The sequence below is a fragment of the Neophocaena asiaeorientalis genome, unplaced genomic scaffold (genome assembly GCF_003031525.2).
Source record: "Neophocaena asiaeorientalis asiaeorientalis breed wild unplaced genomic scaffold, Neophocaena_asiaeorientalis_V1.1 scaffold162, whole genome shotgun sequence".
Lineage (NCBI taxonomy): Eukaryota > Metazoa > Chordata > Mammalia > Artiodactyla > Phocoenidae > Neophocaena > Neophocaena asiaeorientalis.
In genome coordinates this window covers 685,207-701,992 of record NW_020172637.1, presented here as the reverse complement: position 1 = coordinate 701,992, position 16,786 = coordinate 685,207, and the positions used below count along the sequence as shown (strand labels likewise).

At 33.8% G+C, this 16,786-nt stretch overlaps 1 protein-coding gene across 1 annotated transcript in view; it reads left to right on the top strand.

Moving 5' to 3' along the window:
- VTA1 (vesicle trafficking 1) overlaps window positions 1–13,710 on the top strand; it is a 65,983-nt gene extending 52,273 nt beyond the window's left edge. The window contains exons 7-8 of the mRNA XM_024739412.1: window positions 5,641–5,721; window positions 12,593–13,710. Coding sequence (XP_024595180.1) covers window positions 5,641–5,721; window positions 12,593–12,738 — 227 coding nt within the window. The 3' untranslated portion in view covers window positions 12,739–13,710. The remainder of the gene's footprint in view (window positions 1–5,640; window positions 5,722–12,592) is intronic.
- The last annotated feature ends 3,076 nt before the right edge of the window (window positions 13,711–16,786 follow it).

Here is a 16,786-nt window from a genome sequence, read left to right as displayed (position 1 = left end):
TCCCAATGGTGCCCCAGTTTCCCCCTTCGGGCGTGGGATCCCTTCCCCTCCCTCAACCGCCCCTCAGGGACGCCAGTCCCGTCCCGCCTCCACTTCTCCTCCCCCTTCACTCCCCCCACGCCCCACGTCCTACCCGGTCGCTGGGGGTTCCTGCTGTCCCCTTAGGTGTCCGTGGTCCTCCACAGGTGCCTGGTACATGCCTTAGTTGTGCTTCCTTTTTTTTAATGTTCCTTCCTATTTCTGTGCCAAAGAAAGGGTATTTAATAGGAAGTTAATGAACACTTAAAATTATTTTGTGAATCAAGAAAAGTGTCACTGTTGGGGTAGGACATTGACCTTACAAAAAGATTACCTAAGGGGTATTGCTCAGACAGTGTATCTTAGGGCAGAGTTGTGGTATAGGCCCATATACATATATTTTATATGTAGGCATACTGTGTGTATATATGAGAGGGAAAATATGCTTGTAGTAGGAGGGTTGTAATAGATTGAACCAAACAAAGTGTCTTTTTGTACAACAAAAGTGATAAAATATTAGTAGTTTCATATGTTCAAGCTAATAGACTCCTGCTCAGAATATCCACACATGAAGATAGATATCAGGAGGTAGTCTTCTATTTGTTAGGAAGTTTTCTGGCATGAACAGTTCATTTTGATCCATTTAAATCTGGCATGAGCCTTATTTTTTTTTTTTTTCACTCTCTTATGTTCTTCAGAGTGAGACATAAAACTAAAAACCTTGGAACTGCTTTAGGGCATCAGGTGTACATTCTTATAGACTTAGCATTTAAATAATTATCATAGCTATTTCATAAACTTATTCTAACAGAGCTATATTAGATATTGCTATCCCTACTTTACAAACTAAAGAAATTAAGCAGTTATCCAAAAAAAATACACATAGAAACATACCTAATTAGTAACAGTACTAGAATTTGAATCCAAGTCTTTTGGATTTCATGTTTTTGGCACCTCCCTTCTGTTTCCCTTCCAAGGAACTAAAGTTCTATCAAATCAAAACCTACATTTCTCATAATATTTTTCCTCTTAAGGTTGGCTTGAGATATGGGAATCTCCTCTTTGCTGGCAGATTTTTTTTTCTATTATATTTAAAACAGTAAAAAAAAAATAGTTCACAGTTGCCTAATAGAAAGTGAAATAACATTTTTAGTTTATAAATATAGCAGATGTTTCCCCTTTTACTCACTTTAAGAATGATTTACTTTCTCTCATATAAAGGTCCAGGATGCACTTTTATCAAAGGGAAATCCTTAAGATAGCTGAAAAGAATAGTATGTACTAATATACAGTTTTTAGTTCTTCCACAGAAAAGCAGAGGGTGCAAGGAGGGCGGGGATAGTGATTGTTTGAACAGCCAAGTGTTTACCTCTTTGTGCTTTTACCACTGTGTAATATCAGATAGAGGCAATACAGCCTATGGTTTTTTCTTTCTCTTGAAACATGCTTTTCACAGTCTGTAAATATTGAAGATGTCAGTGATAAATCTAAATAGATTAAAAGAGTTATTTTAGAATTAATGCTGGCCTTTTAATTATAAATGCAGCTCACCTCATAAGTAAATCCAAAGCTTAGCTCTTTTATTGTTGTTCTTTTAAGTGACAGAAGTACTGCATTTGAATTCTGCTGTACAGCTTTCAAAGTGGTTAATATTCTGGCCTAACCATTTCTATCAGTGCTATTTTCCATGACTATTCTGAGGTTTATTTAACCCAATCTTCTTACATTTGCTTACAGTGTTCCTCATAGTTAGCATGTCTTTCTCTTTCTCTGCCTCTTCAAATGCTACTGACCTTCAGGGTTCTGTTTAATTAATACTTTTTACAACATCTTCTAGAGTTTTCTAACTAACACCCATTTCTCCCTTTTCAGAATCCCCACACCACATAGTCAGGAGAACAATTTAGTACTTAATTAGAAATCATATAGCATTTAATTCTTGAATATATATTAATCTCATCAAATAGCCTGTGTAACAACCATCCGCTAAAAAATAAACCAGAAGTTACTTGTTAACGTTTCTTTTTGTTAAGTAGTAGAAAGAAAGAAATTTCTAACACAGTTCTGCTTTCCCCCAGGAATGTTTTTATGGTGACATCATTCCAACATACTGTAGTCCAGGGGGCTGCAATCCATTCAATAATTGACAATTGAAATCTTTCCAAATCAAGAAAGAAGGAGAATTAACTAGATTTGGGCATTTCAAAAAATAAATAACATAAACTAAAAACCATTTTTACTGATTTAACAGATATTTATGCACTTAGTTGAACCTGTATGCTAGGCCCCCGTGGGAACATGTCATGATGGCTGCCAAGAACACAGGCCTTGGTCCCTGGGCGTGGAAACAAATGAGAAGCAGCATCTTCTGACTGCTGCATGAGGCGTGTTGAGCAGCCTGTGCTGTCTGTTCAAGTCTTGGTTGAATGACTGTGACCAGAGTTCTTAATAAAATGCAGATTACCTGTGTTTTTCTTTTAATATCGCTCAAGTAAAATTTTACTACATAAGTAAATTATTTCTCTGTAAATTCTGTTTTGTTCTTGTTAAATAATATTACCTACTTAATTAATCATCTGGAGATGTACAAATAAGCATTTAAAAATTAATGCAGGAGGCTGACCAAAGAAAGTATGCCTTCTCCATAGAGAAAAGGGTTTGTTAGGAGAATTTTAGTTTAGGCAGAAGCGCAAATTACTTAGTAAGGAATGGCACTGATATCCAAATTGTGAGATGGTTGTCAGCTTACCCTCTTTTCTAAAGATCTGTGTGAAGAATATATATAGTCACCTACCTGTGTTTTTATGCTCAGCTGCTTCAAATTTTTTATTAATTTATTAATTTTTATTAATTAATTAATTGATTAATTAATTTTAAAATTAATTAATTTTTTAATTAATTTATTAATCATCTAATTTTTTAGATGATTAATAATCTTCAACTCTAGTATATTACTTAGTATTAGTCAAGAATGCTAGTTATCACTGGACTTCACCAGGTAGTCTCAAGAGCCCTCTCAAATCTTGCATTCTAACTTTAAAATAATATTACCTACTTAATTAATCATCTGGAGATGTACAAATAAGCATTTAAAAATTAATGCAGGAGGCTGACCAAAGAAAGTATGCCTTCTCCATAGAGAAAAGGGTTTGTTAGGAGAATTTTAGTTTAGGCAGAAGCGCAAATTACTTAGTAAGGAATGGCACTGATATCCAAATTGTGAGATGGTTGTCAGCTTACCCTCTTTTCTAAAGATCTGTGTGAAGAATATATATAGTCACCTACCTGTGTTTTTATGCTCAGCTGCTTCAAATTTTTTATTAATTTATTAATTTTTATTAATTAATTAATTGATTAATTAATTTTAAAATTAATTAATTAATTTTTTTATTAATTTATTAATCATCTAATTTTTTAGATGATTAATAATCTTCAACTCTAGTATATTACTTAGTATTAGTCAAGAATGCTAGTTATCACTGGACTTCACCAGGTAGTCTCAAGAGCCCTCTCAAATCTTGCATTCTAACTTTAAAAAATATATGTTATGTAAATTATGTGCCTTTGAAAGTTCAAGTTTTATGGGGAGAATTATGTCATATGTTTACAGTTTAATATAGTTTGTTAGTATTTATCAAAATCAAGCAAAAGATAGACATTGAATTGGTCAGTTTAAATTTGTATGTCTCCTGACTTTGCAGTTATACTTCTGTAATTTTTTCCTGTAAATATATTCATGCATATATATGTATACAGTGTATAAAAATATTCATGTAGTATTAGCTTTAGCAACAAAAGTTTGGAAACAACGTAAATGTTCGTCAGTAATGGATAGCATTATAAATTGTGGTTCATGCATGGAATGGAACACTATGTAGCCATTATAAAGAACAAGGAGGATTAGGGACTTCCCTGGCGGTCCATGGGTTAAGACTTTGCCTTGCAGTGCAGGGGGTGAAGGTTCAGTCCCTGGTCGGGGAGCTAAGATCCCACATGCCTCATGGCCAAAAAACCAAAACATGAAACAGAAGCAGTGTTTTAACAAATTCAGTAAAGATTTTAAAATGGTCCACATCAAAAAATAATCTTAAAAAAAAAAGGCAGATTTAAACATATTTAATCTGGAATTATTGCTAAGGCATATTAAGTGAAAAATGCACAGAATAGTACAGTATGCAGACATATTACCACTGGCAAAACATACATACCAAATAATGCATTCTCCATAGAGAAAGGAGTTTGTCCGGAGGGTTTTGATTTAGGCTAGAACACAAATTTCTTAGCAAAGTATATTTATTTCCTTGCACACACACACATGCCTGGACACACACGTTTGTATGTGCATAGAAGGGTATCCTAAAACTAGTGATAGCCCTCAAGTGACCTGGAATAGGAATGAGAGGCAGGCTTTTCACCGTTTTTTTTTCTCTGTCTCTCTCTTTTTTTTTTTTTGTACTATTTAAAATTTGTACTTGACTTTTCATCCATACCTCTTTGTACTGTTAAAATTTTTGTTAGTTCAATTTTTAGTTTAAAAAGTAAGACTTCCATGACTTAATAGCACCAAGCCTGTAAAGTGAAACTAGTTTGTCCTAAGACAAACTTAAATGAGATAAAATAGTATATATTTAAACCATTTTTTTTCCTTTGGATAGAGATTGAGAAGATCCTTCACACTTAAGACTTCATAGCTGTAGAATATATTTCAGAACTTCAGTCAACCTTTGTGAAACCATAGCTCTATAACTCTCATTGGCTATGTATCCGTGACCCTGAAAACTTCACAATTTGTTTTCTCCCTCTCTTCTGTTCCCGTCTTCTTGTCCTAGTGTCTATCCTGCCTTACCTTTACTACAGATTGCCTATTCAGATTTAACCTCTTAGCTTAGGGCAGAAGAATCCTCTTAGCTTAGGGCAGTCCATTAATCAAGAGCAATCAACTTTTCCTCTTCATTTGCTTTCTTGTTAATTGAATCACCTAAGTCTCTTTTGGGAAGTTTCAACAATTTATGTTAATTTTTTAGATGATTAATAATCTTCAACTCTAGTATATTACTTAGTATTAGTCAAGAATGCTAGTTATCCACTGAATATGACAGTCATGACAGGTTCTAATAGGAAGTCAAAACTAATTGCTTATTAGATACATAAAAATATTATCTTAAAAACATAAACTGGAATATATAATTTATAATTTCATTCATAGTGATGAAATGGGACTCATCCCATAAGTTAAACTAAATCATAATTATATCCCACCTTATCCCCCAAATTAATTATTTATTTAAGAAATTAAAAGGTAGGAAGGGAGTCTGTTACTTCTACAGATATTAGGTAAGCTTTACTTGAGAAGCAACTTGAAGTATTAGACATGATAGAAAATGCAAAATACATAATAAGAAATGTGTGGCCAATACATGTGTGTAAACACTCAAAATGTATTTTTCTGCATATTTCCTATAGCAGCCTCCACCGTCAAATATCAAATTTCAGTTCATTAAGGTTTCAAGAAAGTAATTAAGTGAAGTAATGAAATTCCTCCATGATCCTTTGAGCACTTTCCTAGAATGTAATTGAGAGGTGTAACACTTTTATACCCATTTATGGTTTTCTGATTTGCAGGTGTAGCAAGTAACACTATCCAGCCTACTCCACAGACTATTCCGGCCATTGATCCTGCACTTTTCAATACAGTTTCCCAGGGTAAGTCAGCTGTTTTATGAGATATAGTGTTTCTGCTGTTTGGGGGCGTTGTTTTGTACTTTTATCTTAGGAGTGCAGTGTATTTGAATGTCTAGGTAATTTGAAACACATTTCTTTGAATGCCTTTATTCACTAGATTCTCCAGTAAACCAAGATTGTTTCTTATTATCAAAAATACCTAAATCCAAAGGCATTCTCTCTCTTTTTTTTAATCTTTTCAACTTCTTTTTTTTTTTCCCCCACTTGGTTGTTCTGTTTGTTTAATTTGGTCATTCTTATTCAGAGTTTTCTTCATGTGTCTGCTGAGATTAGTCCTTTTATATTTAGAATGAAGATGTTGATTGATTATTTTCAGTAGATGTTATTGAATTTCCCCCGATACTATGTCTGCAGGTCTGTTTCTCACTTGATTTTTCTGTTCTCCCCTGTGAGTGGGAACAGGCCATTCAGCTTCCTCCTGCATCTCAGCCATGGATGAGGAGATCTTTTCTTGGAGAGGGATGGCAAAGGGTGTACCACACATACCTTGTCCATCCTAGTTCTGTCCAAGAAGTTAATTCCACAATTTGAGAGAGACATTCTCTATCTTTTTTGCCTAGGGTCTCATGTGAGAGATGGGAAGCCATTAAGGCTGAGGGTGTACAGTTATGCAGAGGTTGATAGAGGGGGGAAGGATGTGAAACTAGTGCAGATAATTGTTTTAGACTGACTCAGTAAAGATTCCCCCAGTCCCACTCCTCATACAGCTAGACCCTCTCTGAAGTTTCTCTGGATAGGCTCCCCAGTTGCCTCCTATATTACATGTTCTGAGTTGGGATTTTTTTTGACACTGTTTTATCTAACAGCATACCTTCACTTAATTTCTACTTTTCTAGAAGTTTCTTTAAATCTCTTGTCAATTATCCTTTCCAGTTTTTACACTCTTTTCTCTGCTTTTCCTTCAGTTTTAGAATTTTATTTCCTTTTGTTTTACCTTATCATTTTAATATAGTTTCAGAAGGAAAAATAGTCAATTATGTATGCTTAGTCTACCATCTAGAACTAGAACCCTGGAATTCTTTACCCAACCAAACTGTCAGGTATGAAGGCAAAATAAATATTATTAAATACGTAAGGATTCTGAAGTTTTGCCTACCATACACCATTTCTAAGGAAGTTATCAGAAGAGGTTACTTCATCAAGAAAAGAATGATAACCAAGAAAAGAAATATGAGATATAAGAAATGGTGAAATTAATCTTAGGTCACCTAAAGAAAAAGTCCATTGACAGCTTTTCCATAGGCTTGAAAAGCAATTGCTTTAAAATTAGAACAGAACATCAGAGCTCCCCTCCTTTAAGAAAAATCAAGCGGATTCTATGCAATACATAGAATAAGAAGCTGTAGAATGGGAAAGAAATGGATAAGAAGCTGTAGAATTCCTTTCCCAAGAAGAACGAAAATATCCAAGAAAACATTTTAAATTGTACAAGTAGTTTCAAGTAAGAAGCAAACTGAAATATGCCATGATTTTGAGCAATAATAGAATTATGAAATATAAGAAAAGGGATTTTGTTTGATTTGGACACAAAGAACATTCTCCTTGCAATGGCATAGGCTTATCACAAACAGAATACTTTATTCAGGGCAGAATATAAATCATCACTGACAAGTGAAGGTAGAGAGATATTTCTGGAAGTTGAAAGGTGGAATAAAAGAAAGCTGTTATTAGGATGAGTGTCCAGAAGTGAAATGTTGTGATTTTTTTCTAGAGTTGATGGAATGAGAAATAGAAGACAAAAGTAAGCAACTAAGCAGTTTAAAAGCACTAATAAATTTAGAAGGAGACAGGGCAGGAGAGGATAGTGAGATAAATTATTTACCTTTCATAGCAGAGTGTCAGTAGATAAAGCCTAAAAACTGATAAATCAAGAAATGGTGGTATAAGCTTATCAACTGGGGTTAGGGAAGTAACCTAGAGAAAACAAAAAATAGAAATAATTCAAAAGTGAAGTGCGCAGGGGCAAGGTAGATGACTTATTTAAGTGTATGAGTTACGTTAAGTTTATTCTACTTTTCCTGGTTTTATTAAAAGCAGATAAGTTATAAAACCTAAAATCAAGAGCTGCAATGGCCTTTGAATCCTGAAAGGCCTAGTTTAAGAGTATGTGTATGGGGCTTCCCTGGTGGCACAGTGGTTGAGAGTCCGCCTGCTGATGCAGGGGATACGGCTTTGTGCCCCAGTCTGGGAAGATCCCACATGCCACGGAGCGGCTAGGCCTGTGAGCCATGGCCACTGAGCCTGCGCATCCGGAGCCTGTGCTCTGCAACGGGAGAGGCCACAGCAGTGAGAGCCTCGCGTACCGCAAAAAAAAGAAAAAAGAAAAAAAAAAAAAGAGTCTGTGTATGTTTCATGGGGGAACATAGTGCTAAGGTAAGAAGAGTAAAGAAACTATAATAAACTAGCAAATTACCCAAGAACATAGTGGAAAATGTCTATTAGTAGACAGATAACCTGCCCAGTAAATACTATATTCCTCTGTTAAACTTGTTTCCAGATTCCTCTCTACAGTCCCATGTACCTGTAAAAGCTCTCCCTAAAATATGATGTGAAAATACCAGAAGCAGACTAGAGAGAACAGTGAAACAGAATAAAGAATCCAGAAATCAGGCCACACAGTATGGGAATTAAAATAATGACAAAAGTGGCATTTGGAACAGTGTGGCAAGAAAAACAAAACATCAAAACTGATGTTAGAAAAAATATATATTAGATACTATCTCCTAATTCCTGTATCTCATTTGGTTGTATCTTAACAGGTTAGACTAATGAAAAGTAATAAATTGCATACAGCAAAAGATTTCCTCTCCCCATTATGTTGTTAAAACGCAACTAATAGACCAGGAGGAAATCAATACTTAGAACAATAAAGAATTACTGTTCAGAGCATATATAAAGAGCTCCTGCAAATAAATAAATAAAACTTAACTCAATAGGGAAAAAAACCAGAGAAATAAACATAGGGAATGATTTGTATGCTGTTGGTGGGAATATAAATTGGTGAAGCCTTCTTCAGTAGCATTCTGTCACTGTCAGAATTGCAAATTTTTTTTGACTCAGCTATTCCACTTTTGGGAATCTATCTTAAGAGAAATATTTAGACATGAGCACAAAATGTATTTACATGGGTATTTTATTTCAGCATCACTTGTATTAGTAGAAAACAATTTTAAATGTCTATTAATGAGAAATTATGGCCCATCTGTCCTATGGAATACTGTGCACATATTAAAAAAGGTTCAACACTTTTATAGTGAATTTGTGGCTCACTCTGAAGAGGAAAATGGAATTGGGAAGGTAGGTATTTGAAGTTCAGTATTTACTTTTTTAACTTGTATATACCTGATAGTATTAGAGTGCGAATAACAACTTACTTCTTAAAGGTTTTTTAAAAATTAAATAGAATATATGAAAAATATTTAGCATGGTTTGTGACATAATAATATTCTGCCCCTAATCATTACTATTGCTGTTGCCATTATTAAGTGATGTGTCCTGGTGATGCCTGGATTTAAGGGATCAGTACTGTACTTTATATTTACCTCCAAGATTTACTTCAGGGAATCAGATGATTCCCATATGATTTTGCCTATGCTTTCCATTCAAGTCAGAGGATAATTGAGTACACTAGGATCAGATTATCCAAGGTCCTTCACATGAATTTCTAGTTAAGTAGGAAAAAATCTCTAAAGACCCATTTCGGAAATATTTATAATTAAGTATTCCATCTTCTGTCAAGGTTAGATAAATCAACCTTGGAAATAGATGCTTCTAGCAACTGAGCATGCAGGGATTTCTCTTTATACCAAATGATGTTACCTTTGATCCAGTGCTGACCCAGGCTCTTTCCCCCGGAATAGAGAACTTAACTGATGGCTCTACCTCTCCTCTGCCCGGTTCTTGTCCTGCCCTATGAAGGGGAGAAGCAGCTCTGTGATAAAGACAGTCTTCTTGAAGGCATCTGGAACTTATAAGCACAGATTTCAAAAAAGAGATATTAAATTAGACAACTTCTCTAATTCTTTTTTTTTTTTTTAAATGGTTGGATTAGCTATATGTGATCTTTCTTTTTTCTAATTCTTTAAACACCTTTTAGGTCCACAATGTGCTCTCTCTGGTTCTGATTATGGCTTCTGGTAAATTTTAATGATAGAAAAAAAAAACAGCTTTCATTTAGGTGCATTAAGTAATAGTTACTATTTTGAATATAAAATCAGATAAACTGAAATTGAACAGTTGTTCTCTTCCTGAAATGTGTTTTCCTTTGTTATGTCTTTTTTACTTTATTTAGTTTTTAAATGCTAATTTAAAAGAATCCTAACTAGGAAGCAGATTTTATTTAATTTAGAATTTTAATTCATGTGTTTTATTATTAATGACTTATAGATAATATTTTTAAAGGAAAGAAAGCTTGAAATATTACAAAATAGCAAAAGTAGCTATTTGACATGGCTTTTTAAGTTCTTTATATATTTATATATATATATTATATATTTATATAGAATATTTTTATATATTCTACATAAATATATATTTACTTATAAATATTTATATATTTAATTGGTAAAAATAAATCTTAACATCTATATAAATTTGTAAATTACATTTTGCATCTAAATCTAAGTTGGTTCTTATCATCTAGTTATTACATTTTATAAGATAGTTACATAATTTGTCATACATGCTGTAAGCTATATATTATGTATCTGTAATTATAGTTTTCTAAGATATTCATTTTATAAATATTGAAATTGTTATACCATAAAAAAATGCAATATTTGTGTTTTTAAATAGTTTTATCACTAGTAGATTAGTTTATAAAAACTAAAATAGTAATGGAGTTCTTACTACTATACACATTTTTATCTTATTAATAAATAAGTGATATGTCAGCAAAACAGTGTTAAAGCTGATGCTGTAAAAAATAAAATTAGTCCTGAGCATTAGGGCTTTCCTCCAGCAAGTCCAGTAAATTCTGGATAGATGTCTTACATATTTAAACATTGCCTGGAGATAGAAGAATAGACTCTTAAAGCACAAAATGAGTAGTATTAAGGTAAACTTAATTTTCATAGATGTCTCACTCACCTAGATAATATGTCTCACTCACCTAGATAATAGTATACATCTAGGTGATTAGAGCCTCTCAATATACTTTGAAAAAACATTGATGAATCTTTCAGTAAAAAAAAATAAGAAGTGTGCCTGACTAAATTGTCAAAAGAACTGCAGGACAGTTGTTTTTTTAGGTTTAATGGGTAACAAATGCCAAGTCACTAAAATACTAAAAATAGAACTGTGGAGAAACTGTTTTTTGTTTTTTAAATATATAATTACATTTTACTAGTTTATTCATTTGTATTTCTTACGTTTAGGCAAGACCAGAATTCAGGGAAATTAAAATAAGTTCTGTTAAAATTGGAATGTGTAATCTCTGATTCACAACAGTAAGGACCAACTCTTAATATAAGCTTTAATAATACTAATTCAACAAATATTTGAAGGCTTTGTATGTGTAACACACTGGGCTAGTTACTATATGTAGATATATAAGTGCATTATCTTAAAATCTGAAATTTAATTAATGTTTAATTCTATGTGAACTTTTATTCCTTTTAAAATGTGGGAAAGAATTTAAAGTACAGACAGCTTTTTTATATTCCTTTGTTGAAGTTATTCAGCACTTACACTGGGCTAGAAACTTTAGGATACATTGTTTCAGTATTCTTTTTTGAAAATTTTTAGAAAATAATAATTTGGATAAGAATTTAGTATCAGAGTACCTGGAATTGCTAAATACTTTGAAGTCCTTGCCTAGGGAATGTCAAAGTTTTCATTTAATGCTGTACTATCTGGCAAAATTAAAAGCAACTAAAAAAAGTAATTATATTTATAACTATAAGCTTATAAACAGGATCAAAATAATGTTCATTTAGAAACAGAATCGAAATTTATTATCTTTTTGTTATATTGTATGCCCCCAGCCTTCTGACCAGTTCTCCTTAGAGTCCTCATAAAAATTTCTAAAGAAAATTGTATTTATTTCCAAAGATAAGACACAAAGTCAGTTTTAATTTCACCTTTAGAAATATATATTCAAGTATATTCAAATCTTAGAATAAATGAAATGTTTTCAGTGTGTTTTTTTTACCCAAATTATTTAGTTGGGCTCATCCATATCAATCATAGTGTAACTAGAAAACTTGCTGGAAAAAATTTTAGACAAATAATTGGTAAGGGTTGTTTACATGTTTAAAAATTGTGTAGTGTAATGATATGTCTTAGTTAAACCTTAGAGTTTTGTATATGGACAGCACAAAAATGCAAACTATTTTCTTGCTTAAAAAAAGTTAGATGACTTATGTAATTTTTTAACATAAAGTTTGTTATTTAATTTTTTTTGAGTTATATTTATATTCTAGTTCAAATGAGGGTTGAATGGTTTAGTCTGTGTGTATTTATTGTTCCATGAAGAGAGTCTCAGCAATTCTAACATACACACCAAAGCAATTTTCCTTGTTTTATACAGAATATAATTTTTTTTGCAGTTAATTTGCCAAAATATAAAGGCTTCCAGTTTACGACTTCTGGTAGGAAAATCTTGCTCATATAAGTTGTTATGTATTGACATCTGTGTGGTTTATATTAGTAATTTAAAAGTTTAAAGCATAAAGAAGCTGTTCAAATACAACTGGGGATTGGGGAAACAACCTTCAGTTTTTAATATAACCTTAAACATTTTCTGTAATCTTGAATATAAGCATTTACCTAGCCTAAAAGAACGCTTCCTATATTCTTTATAAATATCTTAATTATTCTGTATTTCTCTTAGGAGATATCCGACTAACACCAGAGGACTTTGCTAGAGCTCAGAAATACTGCAAATATGCTGGCAGTGCTTTGCAGTATGAAGATGTCAGCACTGCAGTGCAGAATCTACAGAAGGCCCTCAAGTTACTGACTACAGGCAGAGAATGAAGCCTTTGTACAACATCCATGCATTTTTGGCTTAAAGAACTAACAGTCCACTACTCTATCTTCAGCCTATCAGGAGCATATTTTAAGGAAGACTTCAGTTCCATTGACTATAACAATGGAATCTGTGTCTGTGTATCAGATTCCTGTTGAAGCATTCATCAGCAGCCTCAACCAGTTTTCATTGTCCATTTAGTGGATTCAGTAGTCTCTGGGTGTATAGGGCTGGTGTGAGCAAGGTCCTAAAAATGCCCATTTGAACCCTGCTTGTTCAAAAAATGAGAACACACTTCTATAAGATGTATTGGGAATTAGCTTTGTAGCTTAATCTACGTAAATTAAGGAATTTTTTAATCTATAATTTGGACAAACAGACCATATTACTTTGCTATAAAATTCTAAATTTAACTTTCAATAAAGATTGCCAGAATATTCTAGAAATGTTTTTGTTTTCCTCAGGACTTCTGAAACAGATACGAACATCCTAAACTGTTGAATCTGAAAGAGATTATGTTCAAATTTCAATTTATATTCATATTAAATATAGCTACATTAAAAGTTAAAATGTTCATGGAAGGAAATGTAATAAGGTAAAGAGGTAGAATCAGTTTTAGACGTAAGAGTAATGTTGGTTGCTTAACTGTTTTTCCTTATTCATTGACGCTTAAGGTGAATTGGTATTTGCTTCCTAGGCAGTTTGACTGCATGTGTTAGAGAATGAAAACAAGACATTTGTAATAATGCCTGGACACTTGGTGCTTTGAGTTAAGGTTCTCCTCTGCTGCTATGGAATGGATTCCATAGAGTGAATAGTTATGAATGATGCAGAAGATTATAAAAACATAGACTCTCAGTTGTTAAGTTTATAAGTTACGTGGCAATTATGGACTTCCTATGTCACCTGCATTTGTGCTGTTTAAAAAATAAATACAAGGATTCTTTTAACTAATTCAGTTTATCACAGAGCCAAAAGTCTGTTTTGCATGCTAAAATTGTCACTTTTCTAAAGTCATTATTTTTAATTATAAGAATATAAAGAGAGAAATTTGGCAGATTTACCTGAAATTATCTGGTCCATTTCATTCATTCCACTAATATTGGGAATCTTTTAACATAGGGGTCAGCAAACTATGGTCCATGGGCTGGCCATTTGTGTAAATAAAGTTTTATTGAAACCAAATAATAGCCATTTATTTATGTTTTGTGTTTGGTTGCTTTCCACGATGGCAGAATTATATGGCCTGCAAGTCTAAAATATGTACTACTTGGCCCTTTAAGGAAAAGTTTGCTGACCCCTGTTCTGACAGTCTGTTTGAAAGAAAATGAATCATTATCTCATAATCTCTTATGTCTTTCTATTTTTCTTTGCATAAGTGTAATGTTATTTATATAGAGTTCGATAGAATGAATATTGACAGAATAAACTGTTCTAAATTATTGCAAAAACAAGCCCCCCAAAAACATGCCTCCTGAAAAACATTTTCATATCTTTCACAGCTGAATTCTTAAAACATTTGCAGGGTTCAACATTTGCATCTGAAATTCCAGGACTCTGATATAGTTCTATAGAAGTTTATTGAAATAGAAAAATGACTAGGGTGATATTTCATGTTATAAAAGATAAATGTAAAATACAGTTCAGCAAATTTTAATTCAAATCCTAACATGTCTGGCCACTAGGAAGAAAACTGTCACCTCTCATTTCACACCCTACCTGTTGCTCCCAGTTGGGAGAGCACATGGAAGGGAGAAGATGCTGTGGAAACCATGGAGTCCACTGAGAAGTGAGCTGTGATGTAGCAGAAATCCCAGTTGTTTTGTGGCCCATTACTTTAAAATGCTTTCTTGCATGAAGGGATTGAACTATAAAGATTTTTTAGCTTTGTGCTTCTGCATATAAAATCTGACAGGAGAAAGTTAGAAATTTTCTGGTGTAACACTAGGGTAAATAGTTTTCATTTGGTCAGTCAACATGTATTTATTGAGCAGCTACTATGTGCCTGGTATTGTCCTTTGCATGAGGAAACAGCAGAAAACAAGAAAAAGAAATCCCTGCCTCATAGAGTTTTATTCTAATGGGAAGGAAACGGACAAACTTAATAAAAAGTATATCATATATTCTATTCAACCGGTGGTTTTGAACATGTAATTGTTAGAAATGTAAATCTCAGACCCTACCCAAGTCCTACCCAATCAGAAATTCCAAGGGTGGGGCCTAGCCTTCTGAGATTTAAGAAACACTTTACAAAACACTTCTTGTAATCTGGTGGTCCCTCAAGTCAGTGGTTTAGCCCTACTCCCGTCGGAAAGATTGAGAGTCTGGGAGGAAGATTCGCCTGAAGTGTGCCTGGACGCCCAGCATCAGTGTCACATGGGATGGGAATCACACTTCAGGAACTTCTGTATTAGACAGTGATAAATGCTCTGGAGAAAACCACAGTATGGGATAGGAAATGCCTGGGTGTGTGTGGGCCTGTGCACGTTTAAATAGGATGGGATAAGCCTCACTGAGGTGACAGATGAGTGAAAAGGGAAAGGGAGGAAGAGTATTCGTGGCAGAGGGAGGTCGACAGAGGAGGGAAGAGAGGATAAGTGAGGGACGCTGGTGAAGGAGCGAGAAGCTCAGGATTACACAGGCTTTTTGTAAAACACTAAGCTTTTCCTCTGAGCAAGATAGGGAGCCACTCAAAGGTTTTGAACAAAAGAGTAGCCACAACTTTTAAAAGGATCATATTGGCTACTGTGTTGAGACAAGACCATAAGGTGGGCAAGGGTGGAAGCTAGGAGAGGAGTTAAAAATTTTTGAGTATTGCAACAATTCAAGGTGCAGTGTTATGATGGCTTAGATCAGGAGTAGAAGTGGAGGTTATACAGTGTAATGGGTTTCTGTAGAGCCACAGTATTTCTGATAAAGCGGATCTGAGGTATGAGCATAGAAGGAGTGAAGGTTGACTCCCCAAATTTAACTTGAACGCTTAGAAGGAGCAAGTAGTCATTAATTGCAGTGGGGAAAGTCACGGAATTCTGCTGACATTTAGGCTGAAGTACAGTGTTCCCAAGTTCTTGTGAGCATCCCAGTAAAACTATTTGATAATATCGTTTTGTCAATAGAGACAGGAGGAGGAAGAAGAAAAGATAAGTTCTGTCTACTGTGATTGTCACAGACATCTCATCAAATCCCTGCTGAACTGGACCTAGAAGCCAAGAACAGTTCCCAAGGTTATGGTCAAGGAAGTTTGCAGGCTTCAAGATTACACCCATGAAAAAGACCCCAGTTACACGTCTTGAAAATTAACATCCTAGTATTCATAGAATTTATTTATATATAACTTGTACTTCTAGAAATGTGACGTCACTGTGTATGGGTTAAGAAATGGTTATATACTGTCCTTTCTAAAGAAACTTAAATCCTAATAGCATTGTTACAATTATCTTCAACTTGAAAACAACAATAACTGACTCAGGGTTGAATGTTTTTGGTGATCTGCACGGCTTTCTCTACCCATCCCCATTTTTTTTTTAACTTTACTCATTTTATGTTCCAAAGCAATTGGATCAGATCATCTAGTTTGGACAGTACATAAACCTCCACCAGTAGAAAAGTTCTATTTTCAAGAGATCACAGAATTTTAAGGCACCCCTCATATGGAAGTATGGTCACTTGGTTGGTTGTAATCTTTGATGTCCATGTGGGATTCTGAGACTAAAAGCTCATTTAATGGAGTATGCTTAAGTAGGACTGATTTCAACTAAGTGATACTTTAATAATAGTAAATATAATAACTAACATTTGAGTGTTTACTAAATGTCAGGCACTATTCTGAGTATTTTACATGTATTCATTTAATCTTGCCAGCGATCCTGAGAGGTGGGTCCTACCATTGGTCCCTGTTTACAGATGAGACAACCACAGGGTAATAAATTTGCCCGAGGCTACACAGCTAATATTGAAATTTTCTAAGCTCAGGCTGCCTATTTCAGGCAATAATATTATCATCCATGTAGGTAAAGGATCGGTTAAATTATTATGACAATGAGATGTTATCAAGGT